We start from the raw sequence: 22,475 nt of genomic DNA on the forward strand, positions 1-22,475 counted from the left end.
ATGTTAGTCTAGAAGCTTTATAATTTTAGATTTTACATTTAATTTTTGATCTATTTCAGTTTAACTTTTTGTGTATGATGTGAGGTGTAGAGATTAAGGTTCATTTTTTCCCCCTACGTCAATATCCAGTTATTTCAGTGTCATTTGTTGACAAAATTTTTCTTTCCCTGATCAAAAAATACATTTATTTTATATAATGGGTCTATTTCTATAATCTGAATTCTGTTTTATTCATCTATTTGTTTAGACGTCTGTAACTATTGCTTTACAAACTCTAGCTTTGTGGTAAGTCATAAAATCTGGTAGTGTAAGCTCCAACTTTGTTTTTTTTTAAACATTTTCTTGGCTATTCTAGGACTTTTATATTTCTATATCCACTTTAGAATCAGCTTGTCAATTGAAAAAAAAAAAAACTGCAAGGGTTTGGCTGGGATTGCTTTGACTTTAGATACATTAGGGGAAAATTGTATTTAAAATTTCTCTCAGTAATGTTTCACAGTTTTTAGTGCACAGGCCTTTCACATCTTTCATTAGAGTTACCTAGTTATTTGTTTATATGATATAAAAATACCATTAGGTTTTTATATATTAATCTGGAATCTTGCAATCTTGCTAAACTTATTAGTTACAGATTTTTTGGATTTTTATGTGTGTGCAATAAAGCATCTATGAGTAGACATTTTTGCTTCTTCCTTTCCTGTGTTTATGATTTTTAATTGCCTTATCGTAGTGGTTTGGACCTGGGTTACAATGTTGAATTAGAGTGGTGAAAGTGGACACCTTTCCTTGCTCCTGATCTTAATATTAACTGTAGATTTTTCATGAAGTCCCTCTTTGGTATTAGCTGTAGATTTTTTAAAAATAAGTTCTTCATCAGAGGAAGCTCTCCTTTTTCCTTAGTTTGTCAAAGGTTTTTTGCTTTGCTTTTATTCACTAACAGGTATTGACTTTTATCAAATGCTTTTTGGGGGCATCTTTTGAGATAACCACACTTTTCTTCATTATTTTGTCATTATTGATTTTCAAATGATAAACTAACCTTGTACTCTTGAAATAAACCTATTTGAGCAAGATGGGTATTACCCTTTGCATACATTATTGGATTTGATTTGCTAACATTTTCTTCATGATCTTTGCATTTATATTCATGTGTGATTTTTGTCTTTTCTTGTCATGTTCTTGTCATGCTTTGGTATGAGGATTATACTGGTCTTATAAAGCAAATTGAAAAGCATTTCCTCTTCTTTGAAAGATTTTGTTAAAACTAGAATAACACCAGTGAAACTCTCCAAACCTAGAGTTTTCTGCGTAAAAGTGGTTTTAATTATAAGTTTAGTTTCTTTAACTGATAATGGCGATTCAGATTTTCTAATTCATTTGTTTGTTTTGGAAACTTGGGATTTTTTTAAGCAATTTGACTGTGTCATCTAAGTTTTTAATTTTTTGGCATATTGCGCATAATTTCCCAGTAATTCCCTTTAAATGTCTGTAAGATCTAGTGATGTCTTTGCTTGTGTTCTTGATGTTGGTAATTCGTTTTTGGGCATCATTCTTTATTTCTCCTTCTCTCTCACTTTTCACATCTACACCATCCTTCCTGTTCTCATTTTAATTTAGAACGATGCCTAAACTTTTCCTAGGGAGACTGCAGTAACCACACTCTGGCCTTCCTGTTTACAGTCTTGCTTCTGTGTCCCATTTACCTCCTTTTAGGAAGAAAGATCTTTTTAAAGTGCAAATGTAATTAAATCTTTTCTAGCTTAAAACTTTAATAGTTTCCTCATTCCTTCGGGGAAAAAAAAATAAGCTCCTTCCTATGAAATACAAAGTCATCAATGATAAGGTGTCTGTCTCAATATATTCCTCTTTTCTTATATTTACTTCTCCCTTTTTATCTCTTCCCACAGGCCATCAGGAAGTATCCTGCCTTTCTAGGGATTCTCATTTGTCATTCTTCACCTAAAAACAAAGTGCAGCATTTCAGATGGGATATGATCAATACTAAGCAGACAAAAATTGTTTCCTAACTTCTCCTTTACTGAGATGACCGTTAATATTTGATTGGTTTGGTCTCAATAATTATTATTTATCTGACGTAATCACCTTTTATTCAGTAGATTTTTATATTCACAGCACTATCTCACCTCAAAACATTAAAGTCCAGTTTCCATTTTACTGTTATCTCAAAGTATATTAATAGGGATGCATCTGTTTGCTCCAGTCAGAGGGCCTATCACATAGCTAGTTGATCCCTCCTCCTCAAACCCATGATAATGAGTTTATTTCAGCTTGGCAGTGTTAGTGTTGGTATTCGACCTGCCACCAGATGACTAGATGATGTATATTTCTTTATAGTATCATTTCATAGTTTGCAAAATCAAGAAACATTCCTCTGAAACTATCTAACTGGTTTGGAAGTAAAGCAGTTGTTTCTTTTCTTGTCAGTCCTTCACCTCCTCACCCCCAGGGGAATCAGGATGCCCCATGTTATGTTTAAAACCCTAAACACATCAAACTTTTATTCTTCTGTTGGGTTTGAAAGGGGGACATTATTAGCTCTGTCTTGATGTAGCAGGGGCTCTGAAAGTCTATTTGGATAACACTGAAGATTGGAGGAAATGTGACTCTGTCTGTGTGTTTTAAGCCCCTAAGGTAAGATCAGAAAGCGTCTGGGGCAGTGAGAGCCAAATAGTTGAAGTCATACATTAATTATGGTCATGAATCATTTTTATTTTTAAAGTCTTTACCATTTGACAAGGTTGTTTGCATAGTACCAGTGAGTTTCAGGCAGCGTTTTCCCCCTTTTAAAGTAACAGGCTATTTTGTTGATTTCTGTTCTGAGTTGATAATGCCTATTATTATTAGAATTCCGATAGCTTTTTAGTAAAAATTGCATATTTCCTTACTTAAGTGAGTGGTCTTTGATTTTTGTTTTGAATATAATATTTTAAAGTTATAAATAAATATAGAAAACTATCACCCATAATCTTTCACTCTTCCACTGGTATCAGTAAAAAATAATCAGATCTTGGGACTGAGCTTTTATATTCAGGAGTTAGTTGACATGCAATTTGCAAATATATTTTGAGTGACTCCTTTGGCCATATTCTGTTCTAAGCACGGGGAAGCATATAAAAATAAGAGATATTTTTTTTTCCTCAGAAAGCTCTAATAAGGAAATAAACAGTTGCTATAAAATGTGGTTCTGTACTCTTTGTTAGTGGTTTGTATATGTGATGCTGTAGATTTCCAGAGGAAGGAGTGCCTTCACCTGTCTGGAATAGTCCAGAAAGATCTTTTTTTTTTTTTTTTTTTTAAGATTTTATTTATTTATTTTTTGACAGATAGAGAGCACCAGTAGGCAGAGAGACAGGCAAAGGGAGGAGAAGCAGGCTCCCTGCTGAGCAGAGAGCCTGATGTGGGACTGGATCCCAGGATCCTGAGATCATGACCTGAGCTGAAGGCAGACGCCTAACCTACTGAACCACCCAGGCGCCCCCAGAAGAGGTTATGTTTCAGCTGCCTCTTTAATGGACTCAGGAGTGTACTTACCTGTTAAGAGATGGGGAAAACTTATAGGCAGATAGATCAACTCACTCAAAGGCACAGAAACAAAAGATGGCATGATGTGTTTGGAGAATTGCTGGGAGCTGAGTACACAAGTTAAGGACTATCAGGAAATGAGGCTGGAGATATATGCTGGGACCACATTACAAGGGGCCTCTCCTTGCTTTTAAATTTCCGTAGAGCCAACTTTGTAAGAGAGTATTACTATCAAGAGAGCGTGGACACATACATTCCCAGAGCAAGAGGCAATAGGGTGGAGTATAACCTCTATTGGATTCCATAGGGACCTCAAAGAAGTTGCTGAGTAACTTATCTCATGAGCAAACTACCTATAGTAAGAGTTGCTACCTTTTAGATGACCTAAGAAATCCTCAATAACTATCAGGCAATTTCTGAAAGTGCAGAATATGTCATGAATATTTTTGGTGTATAGTGTCGTCGTCATCGTCATCATCATCATAATACAGGCAGAGGTTTTGATGCCATCAAACCCCTAATAAAATTAACCTCGTATATAGGATATCTTTCAGGTTAGGATTATTGAGTAATTTTTTAAAATTGAGGTAGAATTTACATACAGTGAAATGTATAGATCTGAAGTTTAAATTCTGCATGCACCCACACCATTATAAAGATACATAGGACATTGCCATCACTGCAGGGAGTTCCCTTTGTTCCCCCTGTTCTCTACCAGTCAGTCCCCCCCACATAAACAACCAGCAGCTCTTGATTTCTGTCACCGTGGATTGCTTTGACCTGTTCTTGAACTGCGTGTAAATGGAATCATACGGTATACTTTGTGCTTCCGGGTTTTTTCACTCAACATAATGTTTTCGTGATTCATTCATATTGTTGTGTGATTCAGTGTGTCTTCCTTTGTATTGATGAATAGAATTTCATGATTATACCTCAGTTTATTTATTAATTCTGTTTGATGGACATTTGCATTGTTTGTTTTCTCTGAACATTCTTCTATAAATCTTTGTGTGGACATAAGTTTTTACATTTCTTGAGTAAATGCTTAGGAGTAGAAATACTGGGTCATAGGTTAGATGGATGTTTAACTTTATAAGAAACTGTTTTCCAAATGACAGTACTCTTTGGCACTTTTACCAGTAATGTGTACAAGTTCCAGTTGCTCCACATCCTTGCTAGTATTAGGTGTTATTGTTTTAATTTTAGCTATTCTAGCAGGTGTGAAATGGTATCCCCTTATGATTTTAATTTGCATTTTCGTGATAACCAAGATATTATCTTTTTTTTAATTAAGATTTTATTTATCTAATTATTTGACAGAGAGAGAGAGCCAGCCAGCGAGAGAGGGAACACAAGCAGGGGGAGTGGGAGAGGAAGAAGCAGGCTTCCCACTGAGCAGGGAGCTCAATGCGGGGCTCGATCCCAGCTCCCTGGGATCAGGCCCTGAGCCAAAGGCAGACGCCTAACGACTGAGCCACCCAGGCGCCCTTTGAGTATCTTTTCTTGTACTTATTGGCCACTCTACGTCACCTTTGTGAAGAATTTTACTTTTTTGCCCATTTTTAATAGGGTTGTCTTTTTGTTACTGATTTATAAGAGTTCTTTATATACTCCAGACACACTCCTTTGTCAGATTGATGTTTTGCAAGTATTTTCTCCTAGTCTGTGGACTTCTTGTCATTTTCTTAATGGCATCTTCAGATGAACAGACATTTTTTATTTTTGTGAAGTCCGATTTATCTATTTTTAATTTTATGGCTAGTGCTTTTCATGTCTTCTCTATGAAATCTTTACCTCCCCCAAGGTTACAAGAGATTCTCTGTGTTTCTTCTACAAGTTTTATGATTTTCGGGTTTATGTTTACTGTGCTGTCCTTGAATTACTCTTTTGTCTGTGCTGTGATGTAGGGAATGAAATTAATTTAAAAAAATTTTTTTTTATTATATTGTGTTAGTCACCATACAGTACATCCCTGGTTTTTGATGTAAAGTTCGATGATTCATTAGTTGTGTATAACACCCAGTGCACCATGCAATACGTGCCCTCCTTACTACCCATCACCAGCCTATCCCATTCCCCCACCCCCCTCCCCTCTGAAGCCCTCAAAATTAATTTTTTTATCGATATTTATCCAATGTTCCAGTACCATTTGTTTAGAAAACTTTCTTTTCTCCATTAATTTGCCTGGGTTCCGTTGTCCAAAATCAATTGGCCATAAAAATGTAGCTCTATTTATATAATCTTTATTCCATTCCATTGATCTATGTTTTGATCGTTACGCCAGTACCATATTGTTTTGATTATGTAGTTTTATAAAAAAAAAGTTTATCTTGGTTTATCTCTTCTAAATTCTTTGTTTTTCTGTATAAATTATAGTATCAGCTTCTTAATGTCTTTCAAAAAAAAATGAAAGCCTTTTGAGATTGGAATTGTGATTGTGAAACAATGACCCATATATAGAAATATAATGAATTTCTGTCTATTGACCTTGTATCCTGTGACCTTACTGGTTCTAGTAGTTGTTTTGTAGATTACTAATGAAATTCATTTTCATTATATGAAAATCATGACATCTAAAAATAAAGACAATTTGACCATTTTTACTGTGTGCATGTATAAGAAATGTATAAGCTATCTTTGAAGACCAAGAGACTAAGAAAAACACAAACCCATAATGAAAGCAAATAAGAAAATAGTTCTTAATTTTTTCAGTGTTCCTTGTTTCAAAGTGGCTGCTGCTGCTTTAACTGGGATTGTTAATTCTTTTTCTTTCTTTGTGTATACCCACAAGTAATATTCAACCTTGTTATCAGTGATGTTCTCCTGGTGACTTCAGCACTCCACTTAATTTCTCTGGGCCTCAGTTTTCACCATTGTAACATGCTAGGATTTAACAAGATTCTTTTCCTTAAAAAAAAAAAAATGTATTTATCTGTTTGAGACAGAGAGCGTTGGGGGAGGGGCAGAGGGAGAAAATCTTCAAGCAGACTCCCCAGCTGAGTGTGGAGCTTGACTGCAGGCTTGATCCCTTGACCCATGAGATCATGACCTGAGCTGAAACCAAGAGCCAGGTGCTCAACCAACTGAGCCACCCAGGAGCACCTCAACCAGATTATTTTCTAAGGTATCTTCCAGACTGCTGTGAGTTTGCCATTTGAGCTCTCACTATATCAGAGGTGGGCAGGCAGGCGGGAATAGAAAGGGTGTTTTTAGGGTCCTTAGTAATCCCTGTTTATTTCATTATAAATATGCTAGGGAATTATGAAATGATCAGTTTGAGTTCATTACTAGTTCTGCTTATCCTGGAAGGTTTGTCCTCATTTTTTTCCATTTATATCTGTTGCTCTGTGTTAAAAGTTTACAGGTAACTCACTTAAATTTTTCTGCAACTTTTTTCCTAGGCTTCATAGAGCCCAGTGTGCAATTAAACAGACTCAGGTAACTGTTCAGAAAATTGGAAAGGAAATTGAAGAAAAGCTAAGGCTCACATCTACAAGCAATGAACTGGTAGGTTTTTAAATATATTTACCTGTTTAGACTGCTTGATTTCTGAATGTGATCATCATATTCTTCTTATATTAATTTTTTTTTCAAAAAAGCTTTAGTTGTTTTTCCTTTTAATGTTTTGCTGAGACTTATGTTGGTGTTTAAATGTTGGAGAATACTTTACTATTTCCTAATAATCTAACATGCAAAGTGCCTGCCTTTTGCTGCTAGATGAAACTTTAGATTACATACAATTACTTAGAAAATAATAAAAGTTACTTTATTAATGTCTTATCAGTGTGAACTCTAGACGTGAACTGTATGGTGAATAGGAAATAGCTGCCAGAAGGGGGGAAAAAAAACTTTAGGGACTAATCTCCTTTTAAAAGATGAATTTAAAATTTTTGGAGTGAACTTAATAGGTTGGTTTATGGACAGTGTTCTCTTTTGAGAAACATTCCTTTAATGAGACATTTCCAAAGAAATAGAAATTCCAACCCAAATGGACAGATTTCAGATATTAGTATAATTTGGGGTTGCTTTTTACTCTTTCTAATGGAGGAAAAAAATATTAATTTTGGAATAAAGATTCTGTCTTTGTAAGCAGAATAGTAGGCTTAACTAATAAATTGAACTTTTCTCAAAATGAAGCCACATGGCTATGGATAGCTTTTGATAAAACTTGTGCTATGGATTATGATAGTTAAAATATAATTCAAATCCTCAGATTTTTAGTCCTAACTAAAAAACTTTAAGTATTTGTTTGTATAAACTCATTCTCATAGATAGGCAGTATCTTCCACTTGTCGTTTATATCATTTATAGTGCTATCAGCTTAGGAGAAGGCCTTTTACCTCCAAGAAATGTTCCATATTATCTTGGAGATTTGCCCGAGATAGTAATTTAATGGATGAACTATGGAAACGCAATGCAGTTAACCATCAACACAGACTTCTCTCTCATTGAATTTGAAGTGAATGGATGATGATGTATTTAAACTATATAAAATTGCTAATTTTGACCCATAAATGGCAGTTTCATATAATTCAGCCTGTTGTATAAAATGGCTAGTGCTGTACCTGGCACAGAGCAGGCATAAAAAATACGGTAGCTACAGTAACTATAGTCGTAATGCTTACCCATATGACTTTCCTTGCCTATGGAAAATCTTCTGTTTTAGAGAAGCTGTTAAACCACCTCTTGTTTTAACTCAGCCTCAGTAAAGGAAGAAAACCGAGACCACGAATATATTGGAGAAGGAGAAAAAGCAGCTAATTTTAAGCCTTTCTGTAGTGTACAGAAATGCCACATTTTTAGAACCTTTGTCTGAGGAGAAATTGCTAGGTTTTTTTTCTCTTTCTTTCTTATTTTCGTCTCCCAAGGCAAGACTGGGAAATTACTTATTTCATTAAATGACAGCATATGTTTTGTCTCAGTATGGAAAAATGTATGTTTAATCCTATTTTTCTAAAATATAAGTGGTGACACACAGAGCAAGGTGATAGAATGTGTGAGTTTAAAGAGGTCAGGTTCAGAGGTTCACTGCGTGTTTTTATGCTGCCTGGTCAACGGAGAAAAGAAACGTTGATTTTTGAACTGAAAGTGAACCGAGGCATCATCTAGTTCCCGTGTAACTTCACTAAAACCAATCCTACTCAGTACATTCTGTCCCTTTCCCTGTTGTATTTTTCTCCATAGGATTTATTACCCGTTAACAATGCTATGTATTTTACATAGGTATTTTATTTGTCTTGTCTCTCTAAACTCTGTGAGGGGAGGGATTTTTGTCTATGTTTCTTTACTGCTCTATTTATCAGTGTCCAGAAGAGTGCTTAACACATAGTAGGTCCTCAATAAATATTGAATTTAGGAATGAATCTAACATGTTAAATAACAAAATTCAGCCAAGTAAATTTGGATATCTACTTGGCTTTTTCAAATGGTTCATGAATCAGTGGGGCAGCACCTCTTCTAGCAAGTAGAGAGGAGCTCCAAAGAGTCCTACCAAGTGAAAGGTTTTTATAGAAGGAGGGTAAGGGCAAGAAAGATATTAGCCAAAGAGAAGGATTGTTCCAGGCAAGGCTGCTTTCTATGGGTAAAAGCAAGGCTATCATGCAGATTGCCTCATCTTTTTTGTGGGGATTGAGAGGGCCAAAGGGGCAAAGTTATTGGCACAGTTTGAAAAATTCTTGTCTGGCCAGATAAGACTACATTTCTCGAGGAGGTTGAAACTACAGTTAGATTATGTATTAAGCACCAGTTTGGAACTTGGTCGAAGTGACACCATTTTGGGCCTTTATTTTGTCTTTTTATTTATTTATCTTTTAAACAAGCATAAAAACAAGCAGTAAACTCTTACAAAAGGACAGAGAACGAGGCCTGAAGAAAGGAAGCAACTTTCCCATAATCATTTGCCAAGTAGAGACAAATTTTGGTTTACTTGTCTTCTTTCAGGGAATAATGCCATTTGCTTGTTAATTTTCTACTTTAGGACTGACCTGTAGCAAATTAGAAACCTTTTTTACTCTTACCTTTTTTCCTCATGCCTTTCTAAATTAGCCCAAGGTCATTATACTGCAACCCAAGCATTTTCAATTTTTAAGAATTGGACTTTAATTTTAGCCTATGTATAGGGGCACCTGGGTGGCTCAGTCAGTTAAGTGTCTGCCTTTGGCTCAGGTTGTGGTCCCAGGGCTCTGGGATAGAGTCCCGCATCAGGCTCCCTTTTCGGCGGGGAGCCTGCTTCTCCTTCTCCCTCTGCCTCTCCCCCTGGCTTGGGCTCTCTCTTGTTCACTCGCTCTTTCTCTCTCAAATAAGTAAATAAATAAATAAGTAAATAAATAAAATAATTTAGCCTATGTATTATCAGTGAGAAGGCATACTTAATGCTGAAAGAAATCAGAATACTTTGTAAGAGCAAATGTAACTACCTCTGTTATTAGAAATTGAGTCCATACTTGATGGCTTTTAAGGATTTTGCATCTCTCACACTACATCAATAGCCAGCGTATCTTTTTTGACATTTAATTATGTTTCTTACGAAATTTCTGCTGTTGTCATCTTGAATTTTTGCTTACATGTTTTGGATTTTATCAGATGCCTTTTCTGTATCTGTTGATAATTGTATTTTTTTTCCATGTTCTTGTATTATGATGGTAAAATACATTGATTAATTTTTGACTGTTAATCCAACGTTGCATTCTTGGGGAAAGCCCCCCTTGTTCCTGAGGAATTATTCTTTTTTATGTGCATTGCCAGATTCAATTTGCTAAAATGTTTAAAGGATTTTTTTTTTTTTGAAGATTTTATGTATTTGAGAGAGAGAATGAGCGGGAGAGAGAGAGCGAGCACGAGCGGGGGCAGAGTAGAGGGAGAGGGAGAAGCAGACCTCCCGCTGAGCAGGGATCCTGGGACTCTGGGGTCATGACCTGAGCAGAAGGCAGACGTTTCACCGACTGAGCACCCAGGCACCCCTTTTTAAAGATTTTTGCATCTATGTTCATGGGGGTTAGTGGTCTATAGTTTTGTCTGTTTGCCTGGGTTTGTCGTCAGGGTGATGTTGGCCATAACTAGTGATTTGGGAAGTGTTTTTTCTTCTGTTTCCTGGAAGAGTATGTGTAGAATTGTGTGTAGAACTGGAATCATTTCTTACATGTTTGGTAGAATTTACCATTGAAGCCATCTTGACTTGGAATTTTCTTTGTGGGTTTTGAACTAGGAATTCAGTTCTTTAATAGTTGTAGGTTATCGAAGTTATCTCTGCTTCTCGAGTGAGCTTTAGTATCTTAGTCTTTCAAGACATTTATGTCCATTTCATTTAAGAGGTTTGTCTTTCTAAATTTAGCTATTCTCATGGGTGTGTAGTGTTTTCTTATTTTAGTTTATAATTGCATTTCTATGATAAACATTTTTCATATCTTTATTGGTCACTTGTGTATTCTTAAGGAAGTGTAAGTTTGAGTATTTGTGCCCATTAAAAACATAAACTAGATTTACAGAAAACTTGCAAAGATAGTTCAGAGAGTTTCCATTTGACTTTCATCTGGTTTCCCTTAATATTAACCTCTTCTACAACCATGTTACATTTGACGTGGTACATTATCAAATGAAGAAATTAACATTGATACATTACCATTAACTGTGGGCTTTATTCAGGTTTCACCAGTGTTTCCACTAATGTCTTTCTTTTAAAGAAATAAACTTTATTCTACAACAGTAGTAGATTTGTGGTACAAAGAGTATACCCTACAACCAGTTTCTCCTGTTACTAACATTTTACCTTAATGTGGTACATTTGTTACAGTTAACCTGTACTGATAAATCATCATTCACTACAATCCATTCTTTCTTCAGATTTCCTTAATTCTCACCTAATGTTCTTTTCTGTTCCAGGATCCCATGCAGGAAACCATAATAAATTTAGTAGTCATGCTTCCTTACACTCTTCTTGGATATGAAAATTTCTCAGACTTTAATTGTTTTTAATGACTTTGACAATTTGAGGGTTACTAGTCAGGTATTTTGTGGACTATCCCCTAATTGGGATTTGTCTGATGTTTTGCCATGACCAGCCTGGATTTTTTTGTTGTTGTTCCAGTATGCAGCACAGGATACCACATTGGATTTAGTCATGCCTTCCTAGGCTTCTCTGATCTATGACAGTTTCTCATTCCTTTGTATATTTAAATCACTATTACTAATCAATGTTGATATTTACCTGACTCACTACTTGGTTAAGGTAGTGTCCCCCAGGTTTATCCACTATACTCCTTTGGAGTATCCTTTCCATACTGAATATTTTGAAAGCAAGTTACTAAGTCCAGTCTAGGAGGGGACTTGCATTCCGCCTCCTAGAGGGGCGACTGCCTACCTATGTATGTTATTTGGAATTCTTTGTGAGGAAGATTTGCCCCCCCCACCCCATTTATGTATTCATTCAGTCTATTTACTTATTAGTATGGACTTGAATATATTTATTTTATACTTTAGGTTATAATTGAATACTGTGTTATTTATTTTCTTTCTCAACTTGTGGCATCGAGAGCTCTTTCAGGTTGGCTCCTGTGTCCTTTTGACATGCCTCTCTTTTTTGTTTTTTAAAGCACTTCCTTCATTTCTGGCACTATATGATCCAGGCTTATCTTGTATTTCCCCTGTCTCAGCCCTGAATCGGCCCTTTTTCCAAGAAGTCCTATTCCTTTCATTGGGTAGTGGTATTTAGAAACAAGAGCTGGGCACTGGGTGTGCTTATGGCTACTGGGTTGTAACTGCTTCTAGGCCCTCTCAGTAGACAGAACCGGTGTATGCAAGTATCTGTCTCCACATATGTATTAAAACTAAACAGGAGTTCGTACTAGTACCTTCAGCTTTAACACCACAATGTTCATTCTCATCCTTCACTTTGTTTATTTGTAGTATCTTTCTCTGTTAGTGAGAAACCTGGCTCCCATTATCTGTAATTTATTTACATATTTTTTCAGTCCTAGTAGTATATGTGTAAAGTAGTTTCATATTTTCCCCCTCATTTTTAAATGGGATTTCTGTCTTCTTGTGTTAAAGAGAGGTAAAGGGGAGGGGGAGAGAGAGGAGGAGAGAGTGTGTGTATATGCACACCGTTTGAATGTATATTTGTATTTTTCCTTTTTCTGGATATAAGTCCTTTTTCTGATATGTATGTTGGAAATGTTTTCTTAACGTTCTGTGGCTTGCCTTTTCATGTTCTTAATGATGCCTTCTAAAGAGCAAAAGTTTAAAAGTCTAATGAAATACAATGTATTTTTTAATGTTATTTTATAGGTAGGGCTTTTTGTTTTCTTTATAAGAAATCTTTGACTAACCTAAAGTTGCATCAATTTCTTCTGTGTTTTGTTACAGAAATTTTGTAGTTTGGGGCTTGACATTTAGATCTATGATCCATCTCAAGCTAGATTTTTTGTACAAGTTCAGTAAGGTTCTTTTTTGTTCACATGAATATGCAGTTGATTTAACGTCATTTGTTGAACAGTCTTTCCTTTCCTAATTGTTTTGAAATGTTTGTCCAAAGTCAATTGACCAAAGAAATATGTGTTCATCTATTTCTGGATTCTGTTTTGTTCCACCGATCTATATGTCTACCTTTCACCAATACCAAAGTCTCTTACAGATCTGTTGTCTTCAAACCAGGTAGGGCAAGTCCTCCAATTTTGTTCGTTCTATAAAAGTTTCCATGGGTTGTCCAGGTTCTTTGTATTTCCAAGTGAATTGAGAATCAATTTATCCATTTCTACAAAAAAAAAAAAAAAAAAAGCCTGTTGCAATTTCGATAAGGATTTGTAGATCAATTTGTGGAGAATTGCCATCTTAGCAATAATGAGTTCCCCAGTCCATTGAACATGGCATATATCTCTTTTATAGACTTTTCTTTAATTCTTTCAATGTCTTGTAGCTTTCACTGTAAAGATTTTGGACATCTTTTATTAGAGTCATCCCTAAGTATTTATGTGAGTTTTGGGGGGGCATTCTTGCAAAGGGGATTGTTTTTGAATTTTTTTATCTGTTTGTTGCTAATAGGAAAGAGTACAATACTTACTAATTTATTAACCTAGTATCTTGCAGTCTTGTTCTATTAACTTTTAGTTCTTGTAGTTATTTTGTATATTTATTGGGATTTTCTGTGTAAACAATCATACCTGCAAACTTGGATTGCCTTGTATGCTTTATTATTTAATTTTCTAACTTATTTCAAGAGCTAGAACATACAGTACAATATTGAATAAAAGTGATACAAGTGGAAGTCCTTTCTTGTTCCTGATTGTAGGGGGAAATGATTCCTCCTTTCTTAATTAAGTATAATTGTAGTAATACCCTTTATTGGTGTTAGAAAGTTCCCTCTTATTCCTAGTTTCCGAGAGTTTTTATCATGAATGGATGTTGAATTTTGTCAGATGTGTTTTCTCAATCTATCGAAATAATCATGTGATTTTTCTCCTTGATTCTCCATAATTTAATTTCAGATGTTTAACATCACACTTCTGGAATAACCTGAATTGGTTATAATATATACTCTCTCTCCTTTTTTTTTTTTATCTTGCTGGATTTGATCTGGAAATAATTTAAGGGATTTTATGCTATATTTATTAGGGATATTGAAATAGAGTGTTTTAAATTACTTTATCAGAATGGTATTAGGATTATGGTAGCCTGGTAAAATTAGTTGAGCAGTGTTCCTTTTTCCTATCCCATCTTGACCAAAAGCAGAAGTCTCTGCTTTTAATATTTTCTAGTCCTCTTTTGAGATTTCATATCTTTTTATTCATTGTGACAGTATTTTACTTTTTCTCACTCAGCGTATTTATAATAGTGACTTTAAAGTCTTTGTGTGATAATTCTAACATCTGGGTTATCTTGGGTTGGCGTATGTTGGCTGTCTTTTCCCCGGAGAGTGAGTCACATTTTCCTGGCTTTCATATATTGGGTAATACTGCATAGTATCCTGGACGATGTGAATGTAATTTTGTGGAATCTCTGGATTTTGTTACTTTCCTCCGAAGAACATTGATGTTTTCATTTTAGCAGGTAGTTAACTTAGGCTCAAACTGTCATGCCTGCAATGGACATTGGCTCAGATTTCATTCAGTTCAGTACTTTTACCCTTAATGCCCCAACTGCTTTCTTTTTGCTTCATACATCTGTGGTTTAGGATTCAGAGGCTCATATTGAATTTAAACAGAATCTGGGGTGTTCATTCTCTGGCTTCCTCCATTCTGGTGGCCTTGATTATCTGATGTCTTTCCCGTGGTTCATCTGGCCATAAAGATCCTGTCTTTCTTTGGAGTTTGCCTGCGGCCACCCTCAGGACAAAGCTACAGAAAAGGGGAAATTCACTCCGTGTGTTGGTTGCTTGCACCAGGTTCTGAGTCTCTCCAGAATTTACCTGTCACTGATAAATCTCCAGAATCCTCAGGTAGTAGCTTTTTGTATTTTATCTGGAGTCTGGAGCTTTTATTTATGAGAGAACCAGTTTGTTAGGTGCTCGTTCTCTCACAGCAGAAGTAGAACTTGGGTATATTTTATTATTATATATCTTTTGCTTTATCTTCCTAGCTTGACCTGGGTTCTAGGTCTTATATTGCCACTGAGTCTATGATATTAATGGGTTGGATTAAGTATATTCTAAGGAAATATTTTCCCTTTCTTAGTGGTCGAAAAGGTGTAAGTGCAATTGAAAGAACTTATAAATGACATTTAAAGGCAAATTTGTTCTCATAGGACAACTGCCGTAGTTCTAAAACTTTTTTTTCCAGATTGTTAATTATTTCCAGGTTTTGTGGGAAAACTAATATAGATGAATGTGCCCTAAGCCACCATTCTCAAACTTTTTGGTCTCAAGACTCCTTTATACTCTTAAAAATTATTAAGACCTCAAAGAACTTAGCATATATCTGTTGATGATGCCTAGGCTAATAAAAGACAGATGGATTCTCACATTTATTTCTGCAATCAATCTGTTGTGATACCACAAATCTTAGAGACTCTGGAAAGCTCTGCTATACAGTTATGAGAAAATGAGAGTGAAAAAGAGAGATAACAGTTTAGTAGTATTATGAAAATATTTTTGATTTCACAGACTCTGAAGTGTTCTCAGAAATTCTCATGGTTTCCTGAACTGTGCTTTGAGAACATTTTGTCTAAGACTTTTTAGCTCCAATGTGATCTAAAGAAAATTGCTTCCTTGAGTATGTCATTTACAAATTAATCTGTCATTCTGAAATGAATCTTTAACATTGCCCATCATTGTCTTTGTAAAGACCCATAAATAGGAATGTGTGTGCTTGCAAATAGATGAAACTGTCTCTGATTTTCAAAACAGATACATGTTGTATGAAAACACTAAAACCGAACTAAAACTGATCCATTGGGGATACACATGTGACATTAACTAGGAGTAAACAAATAAATAGAACACAGAAACGCATTAGAAGATACTTAGGGAAGATTAAGGTCTTTGAGCTCTTGTGTTAGATGCATGGAAAGGAAGCAGAACCAGATCCCACTTGGGCAGGTTTGTTTACTCTACTCATCAGAAATTAGAGCCAACCATCCTGGTTTTGAATGACTTGATACATTTCTGTAAATGGGCCAGTTTCTGCACATGGACCATAACACAAACACACTGTAAACATGCCTTCCTGTATTAGTTTAGTATTTAGATTAACTTGTACCCTTGGTTCTTTGATTCTAGAAGATATTTCCCAATTTGAGCGTATACCCTGGAATAGAGCAGATTAACCCTCTAAGTAGGCATATCTCTGTGTTCTGTGAAAAGTTGTTTTCCTTTTCTTGTTTTTTGCTCTTTTTTTTTTTTCTCTCTGCCCAGGTAGAATTCAGTTTGCATATTTTATGGAGAAATTCAAGTTATGAAGATTGAACACTTCTTTTTGGGAAAAGATTGCTTCCTAAGATTTTACGTATTTTTTTCTCTCAGTGATGTAAAAACACACGTGTCATGATCACACTATTGAATTACTAAAGAAACCCAAATTGTTTCTTGATTCCTTTTTCTTTAATGATAAACAACCTCACTGACTTTGGTCTTTGTTTTTACAGTGGATTAACAGGGCAAAATGGCTCTTACCCCCATTAGACCCAAGCTCTTAGAAAGCAGACACCCTTTCTCATTCATTTAGAAGCACATAGTATGCCCTTCATAAATGTTTGCTTTGTTCAAGAAAATTGCTTAGGAATGTTTCATATTTCATAGAGTTTTCCAGTCAAATATAATAATGATGATTGGGAATAAGCTTTTGTGCTTGTTTTCTTGGCTTGAATGTCTTTAACAGATGATCGTGCCATCTGTTTAGAATCAGTATTTCAGTGATGAGGAAGAAAGCATTTTGGGTGAGAAACGATAGCTATAAAGTACTTTCCACACAACCGCCAAGTCATTTTTCCATTTCCATTTTCCTTGCTTCAGCAAGGCCGTACAGTTACTCATCTCCCTGAGTGCTCTTGTTTCGTCATTATCTGTGAGTCAGATAGAGATGCTGACTTTCATCTTTTAAAGTTTTTCACCCCCTTGGTAAACCTATTTAGTTTACTTAATGAAAATATTTTTTTTCTCATTACAGTTTGAATTAGTATATGTTTTAGGAAGGAGACAAGAATTTACTAGGTACAGCCAAATATTACTGTTTGGTCAAGATTTATGGCATGGAAAATCATGTAAAGTATATTATTGACACTTGATAAAGACCAGGAGAGAAGGGCACACACATTCATAGGGCAGTAGTTGTGTGTGAATGCAAACATGTGCAAGCACATATATGTTTGTTGTGGGGGAAGGATTTCAGATTTTATCTGGAGGCAAATTCTGGCCTCCAAAGCTCTTTGGATTAAAAGAGAGTCTGAGTAAAATTTAGAGTGTGGTTTCATAGGTTTGGTAGGAAGTATTTTAATGGAAAGATAAGTTAACAAACTTCTTTAGCAAACTTCATTGTATCTCCGGTTGAATGTGTCTGGGTTTTGTTTTATCAAATGAACATTCAGTAAAATTGACTCTTTTGAGGTATAGTTCTATCACTTTTTAAAAAATAAGCTTTATTTTTTAGAGTAGTTTTAGGTTTACAGAAAAGTTGTACAGAAAGTTATTTCCTCTCTTCTCCTCCCCGTTTCTCTTGTTCTTAACATCCTATATCAGAGTAATAAATGTGTTACAATTCTTGAATTAATATTGGTACAATATTAACTTAAGTCTGTAGCTTACATTAGGATTTGCTCCCTATTGTACAATTCTCTAGGTTTTGACAAATACTGCAATGGTGGGTACATATCACTGTGCGTCATGCAGTGTAATTACACTGGCCTAAAAATCCCCTAGGATGAGTCTACCTTTTCATCCTTTTCCACCTTTCTTAGAACCCCTGGCAGGCATTGATCTTTTTATTGTCTCCATTGTTTTGCCTTTTTCAGGAACGTCATATAGTATGTAGCCTTTTCAGATTGGCTTCTTTTACTTAGCAATATGCATTTAAGGTTCCTCCATGACTTTTCATAGCTCCATAACTCATTTCTTTTTATTGCTGAATAGTACTCCATTGTATAGATATGCCACAGTTTGTTTAACTGTTGTATTCGTTGCTTCCAAGTTTTGGCAATTATGAATAAAGCTGCTATAGACATTCATGTGTAGGTTTCTGTGTGGACATTAAGTTTTCAACTCATCTGGATAAATTTTCAGGAGCATGAGTGCTGGGTCATATAGTAAGCCTATGTTTAGTTTTGTGAGAAACTGCCAGATCATCTTTTAAAGTGGCCGTATCATTTTGCTTTGCAACCAACAATGAATGACAGTTCCTGTTGGTCCACATCCTTGCCAGCATTTAGTATTGTCAGTGTTTTGGATTTTAACTATTCTAGTAAATATATGTAGTATGGCACTGTTGTTTTAATTTGCAGTTCCCTGATGACATATGATGTTGAGCATCTTTTCATATGTGTGTTTGCCTTCTTTGATGAGGTGACAGTTCAGATCTTTTGCCCATTTTTTAATTGGGTTGTTTATTTACTTATTGTTGAGCTTTTAGGGTTTTTGTGTATATTTTGGATATCATTCCTTTATCAAGTAAGTGGTTCTCAAATATTTTCTCCCAGTTTGTAGCTTATCTTTTCATTCTTTTAATAGTGGTTTTGCAGAACAGCAGTTTTAATTTTAATGAAGGCCAACTTAGATTCTTCTTTCATGATCATGCATATGATGTTGTGTATAAAGTCATCTCCAAGCCTAAAGTCACCTAAATTTTCTAGTGTTATCTTCTAGGATTTGTATGATAATTTTTTTAATAATAATATTTTTTATTATATTATGTTAGTCACCGTACAGTACATCCCTAGTTTTTGATGTAAAGTTCCATGATTCTTTACTTGCGTATAACACCCAGTGCACCATGCAATACGTGCCCTCCTTACTACCCATCAACAGCCTATCCCATTCCCCCCCGCCAAAGCCCTCAGTTTGTTTCCCAGAGTCCATAGTCTCTCATGGTTCATTCCCCCTTCTGTTTAACCCCCCTTTCTTCTTCCCTTTCTTCTCCTACTGATCTTCCTACTTCTTATGTTCCATAAATGAGTGAAACCATATGATAAATGAGTGAAACCATATGTGTATGATAATTTTTTTAAAAGATTTTATTGATTTATTCGAGAGAGAGAATGGAGCAGAGGGCGAGGGACAAGCAGACTCCAGGCTGAGTGCAGAGCCTGATGCAGGGCTCAATCCCATGACCCTGAGATCATGACCTGAGCTGAAATCAAGAGTCCGACACTTAACCTATTGAGCCACCCAGGCATCCCATATATGATAATTTTTTATTTCACATTAGTTCTGTGATCCATTTTGAGTTAATTTTTATGAAAGGTATAAGGTCTGTATCTAAATATTCTGTTTCATTTTGTTTTGTTTGTATGCAGCTGTCCAGTAGTTAGAGCACAATTTGGTGTAAAGGCTGTCCTTTTTCCATTGAATTGCTTTTGTTCCTTTGACAAAGATCAGTTGACTGTATTTGTGTGTGTGTTTCTGGGCTATCTATTTCTGTTCCATTGATTTATTTGTCTATTCTGTGTCCATATCAAACTGTCTTGATTATTGTAGCTTTATGGTTAAGTTCTAGCATTAGATAGTGTCAGTCTTCTAACTTTGTTCTTTTTCAGTGTTGAGCTATTCTGGGTTTTTTGCCTTCCTTTTTTTTTTTATTTTTTTTTTTAAAGATTTTATTTATTTATTTGACAGAGAGAGAGACAGCCAGCGAGAGAGGGAACGCAAGCAGGGGGAGTGGGAGAGGAAGAAGCAGCCTCCTAGCGGAGGAGCCTGATGTGGGGCTCAATCCCATAACGCCGGGATCACGCCCTGAGCCAAAGGCAGACGCTTAACCGCTGTGTCACCCAGGCGCCCCTTTTTTGCCTTCCTATATAAACTTTACAATCAGTTTGTCGGTATCAACAAAATAACTTGCTGGGATTTCACTGGATATGTAGGTCAAGTTGGGAAAAATTGACGTCTTAAAAATTTTGTCTTCCTATCCATGAATATGGACATTCATTTATTTGGATCTCCTTTCATGTCTTTCATCAGTTTTTCAGTTTTCTTCATTTAGTCTTGTACATATTTTGTTAGTTTTATACCTAAGTATTTTATTTTTTTATTCTACTGTAATGTTGTGTTTTAGATTTCATATTCTAATTGTTCCTTGCTGTTACATAAGAAAGAAATGGACTTTTTTGTGTTAACCCCAGATTGTGCAACCTTGCTATAATCACTTATTATTTCCAGGAGGCTTTGGGTTTTGTTTTGTTTCTTGATGGGGGGTTGATTCTTTGCGATTTTCTACATAGATAATCAAATCATCTGTAAACAGAGATGACTTTATTTCTTTTTTCCCAGTCTGATAGTTTTTATTTCCTTTTCTTGCTGTATTGCATAATTAGGATTTTCAGTACATGTTTCATAGAGTGGTGAAATGAACCTCCTTGTCTTGTTCTCCAGTGTAGGGAGAAAGCATCTGGTTTCCCACCATTAAGTATAGATGATCCCCTATATAAGATTTGACTTTATGATGGTATGAAAGTGAAAAACATTCAGTTTTGATCTTTCCCAGACTAGCAATATATGGTATGATGCCTGGCAGCAGTAACAAACCAGTTGTCAATCAGCCACATGATCATGAAGGGAAACAACTGATACACTTATAACCGTTCTGTACCCGTGCAACCATCCTGTTTTTCACGTTTCAGTACAGTATTCAATAAATTACATGACAGTTAACACTTTATTATAAAATGGGTTTGTGTTAGATGATTTTGCCCAACTGTAGATTAATGTAAGTGTTCTGAGCACATGTAAGGTAGGCTAAGCTATGGTGTTCAGTAGGTTAGGTGTAGTAAATGTATTTCAACTTACAATATTTTTAACTTATAATGGGTTTATTGGGACATAATCCCATCATAAGTTGAGGAAGGATCTGTATGATGTTAGCTGTAGGTTTTCTGGCAAATATTCTTTACAAGTTGAGGAAGTTTTCCTTTATTCTTAGTTTGCTGAGAATAAAGGAGTTTTTAATCATGAATGGGTGTTGAATTTTGTCATATGCTTTTTTGGCACATATCGATACGATTATATGACTTTTCTTTTTTGCCTCGTTGATAGGGTGAATTTCATTCATTACTGAATGTTCAACCTGCTTGTGTACCTGGAATAAATTCCATTTGGCTATGGCATATAATTCTTCTTATACATTATTGGATTTGATTTGCTACTATTTTGTTGATGAATTTGCATCTGTGTTTATGAGAGATTGGTCTGTAATTTTCCTTTCTAGTAATGTCTTTGTTTGATTTTGGTATTAGGGTGATGTTGGCCTCCTAGAATGGGTTAGGAAGTTCTTCAATATTTTGGAAGGGAGTTTAAAGAATTAGTTTTATATATTTATATGTTTGGTAAAATTCACCAGTGAAACCATTTGGGCCTGGTATTTTCCACTTTAAAAGGCTATTAGTTATTGATTTAATTATTTCAAATATAGGCCCTTTCAGATTATTTCTCCTATCGTGAGTTTTAGTAGATTGTCTTTCGAGGAATTGGTCCATTTCATCTAAGTTACCAAATCCGTGGCCATAGAGTTGTTTATAGTATTCTTTAATTATTCTTTTAATGTCCATGGGATCAGTTGTGATGGCTCCTCTTTCATTCCTCATACTAGTAATTTCTGTCTTTCTCTTTTTCTTGGTTAGCCTGGCTAGAATTTTATCAAAGTTACTGGCCTTTTCAAAAACCCAACCTTTGGTTTTATTTGTGATTTTCTCCATTTAATTTATTCTCTTTGGGGTTCATTAACTTCTTGAATTTGTAGATGTATTTCTTTGCCTAATTTGGGAAGTTTTTCATCATTATTTCTGTGAGTACTTTTTCACTTCTGCTATATTCCTCCCCCCCCCCGCCCCGCCCCGTACTGGATGATACAAATATTAGATCTTTTTATATAGTTCTACAGATCCTGAGGCTGGTTTTTTTTTTTTTTTCACAGTCTATTTTCTCTCTCTTGTTTAGATTGGGTAGTTGCTATTGTTCTGTTTTCCAGCTTAAAGATTCTTTTCTCTGTCTTCTACATTCTGCTGTTGAGCTCATTCACTAAGTTTTTTTATTCCAGTTATTTTCAGCTCTAAAATTTCCACTTTTTTTTTTAACTGGAGGGGATTATGCTAAGTGAAATAAAATTTCTATCTGATTCTTCTTTATATTTCAATTTCTTGACTGAGACTTTCTATTTCTTTACCAAGATGTACTATTTTTTCATTTGTTTCAAGGATGTTCTTAATTGTTATTGAAGCACTTTTATGATAGCTGCTCCTAGGTCTTTGTCAGATAATTGTAACATGTCTGTCATCTCAGTATTGGTATCTCTCTCGCTCTCTCTCTC

General features: G+C 35.3%; 1 protein-coding gene across 3 annotated transcripts in view; it reads left to right on the forward strand.

Annotated features, from left to right (window-relative positions):
- Window positions 1–22,475, forward strand: part of UVRAG (UV radiation resistance associated) — a 295,144-nt gene that overhangs the window by 125,575 nt on the left and 147,094 nt on the right. For all 3 annotated transcript variants that reach the window (XM_045816174.2, XM_045816172.2, XM_087868172.1), the window contains one exon: window positions 6,945–7,050. In XM_045816174.2, coding sequence (XP_045672130.2) covers window positions 6,945–7,050 — 106 coding nt within the window. The remainder of the gene's footprint in view (window positions 1–6,944; window positions 7,051–22,475) is intronic.

This window comes from Ursus americanus, chromosome 16 (assembly GCF_024610735.1).
Source record: "Ursus americanus isolate L20-20 chromosome 16, mUrsAme1.1.p, whole genome shotgun sequence".
NCBI lineage: Eukaryota > Metazoa > Chordata > Mammalia > Carnivora > Ursidae > Ursus > Ursus americanus.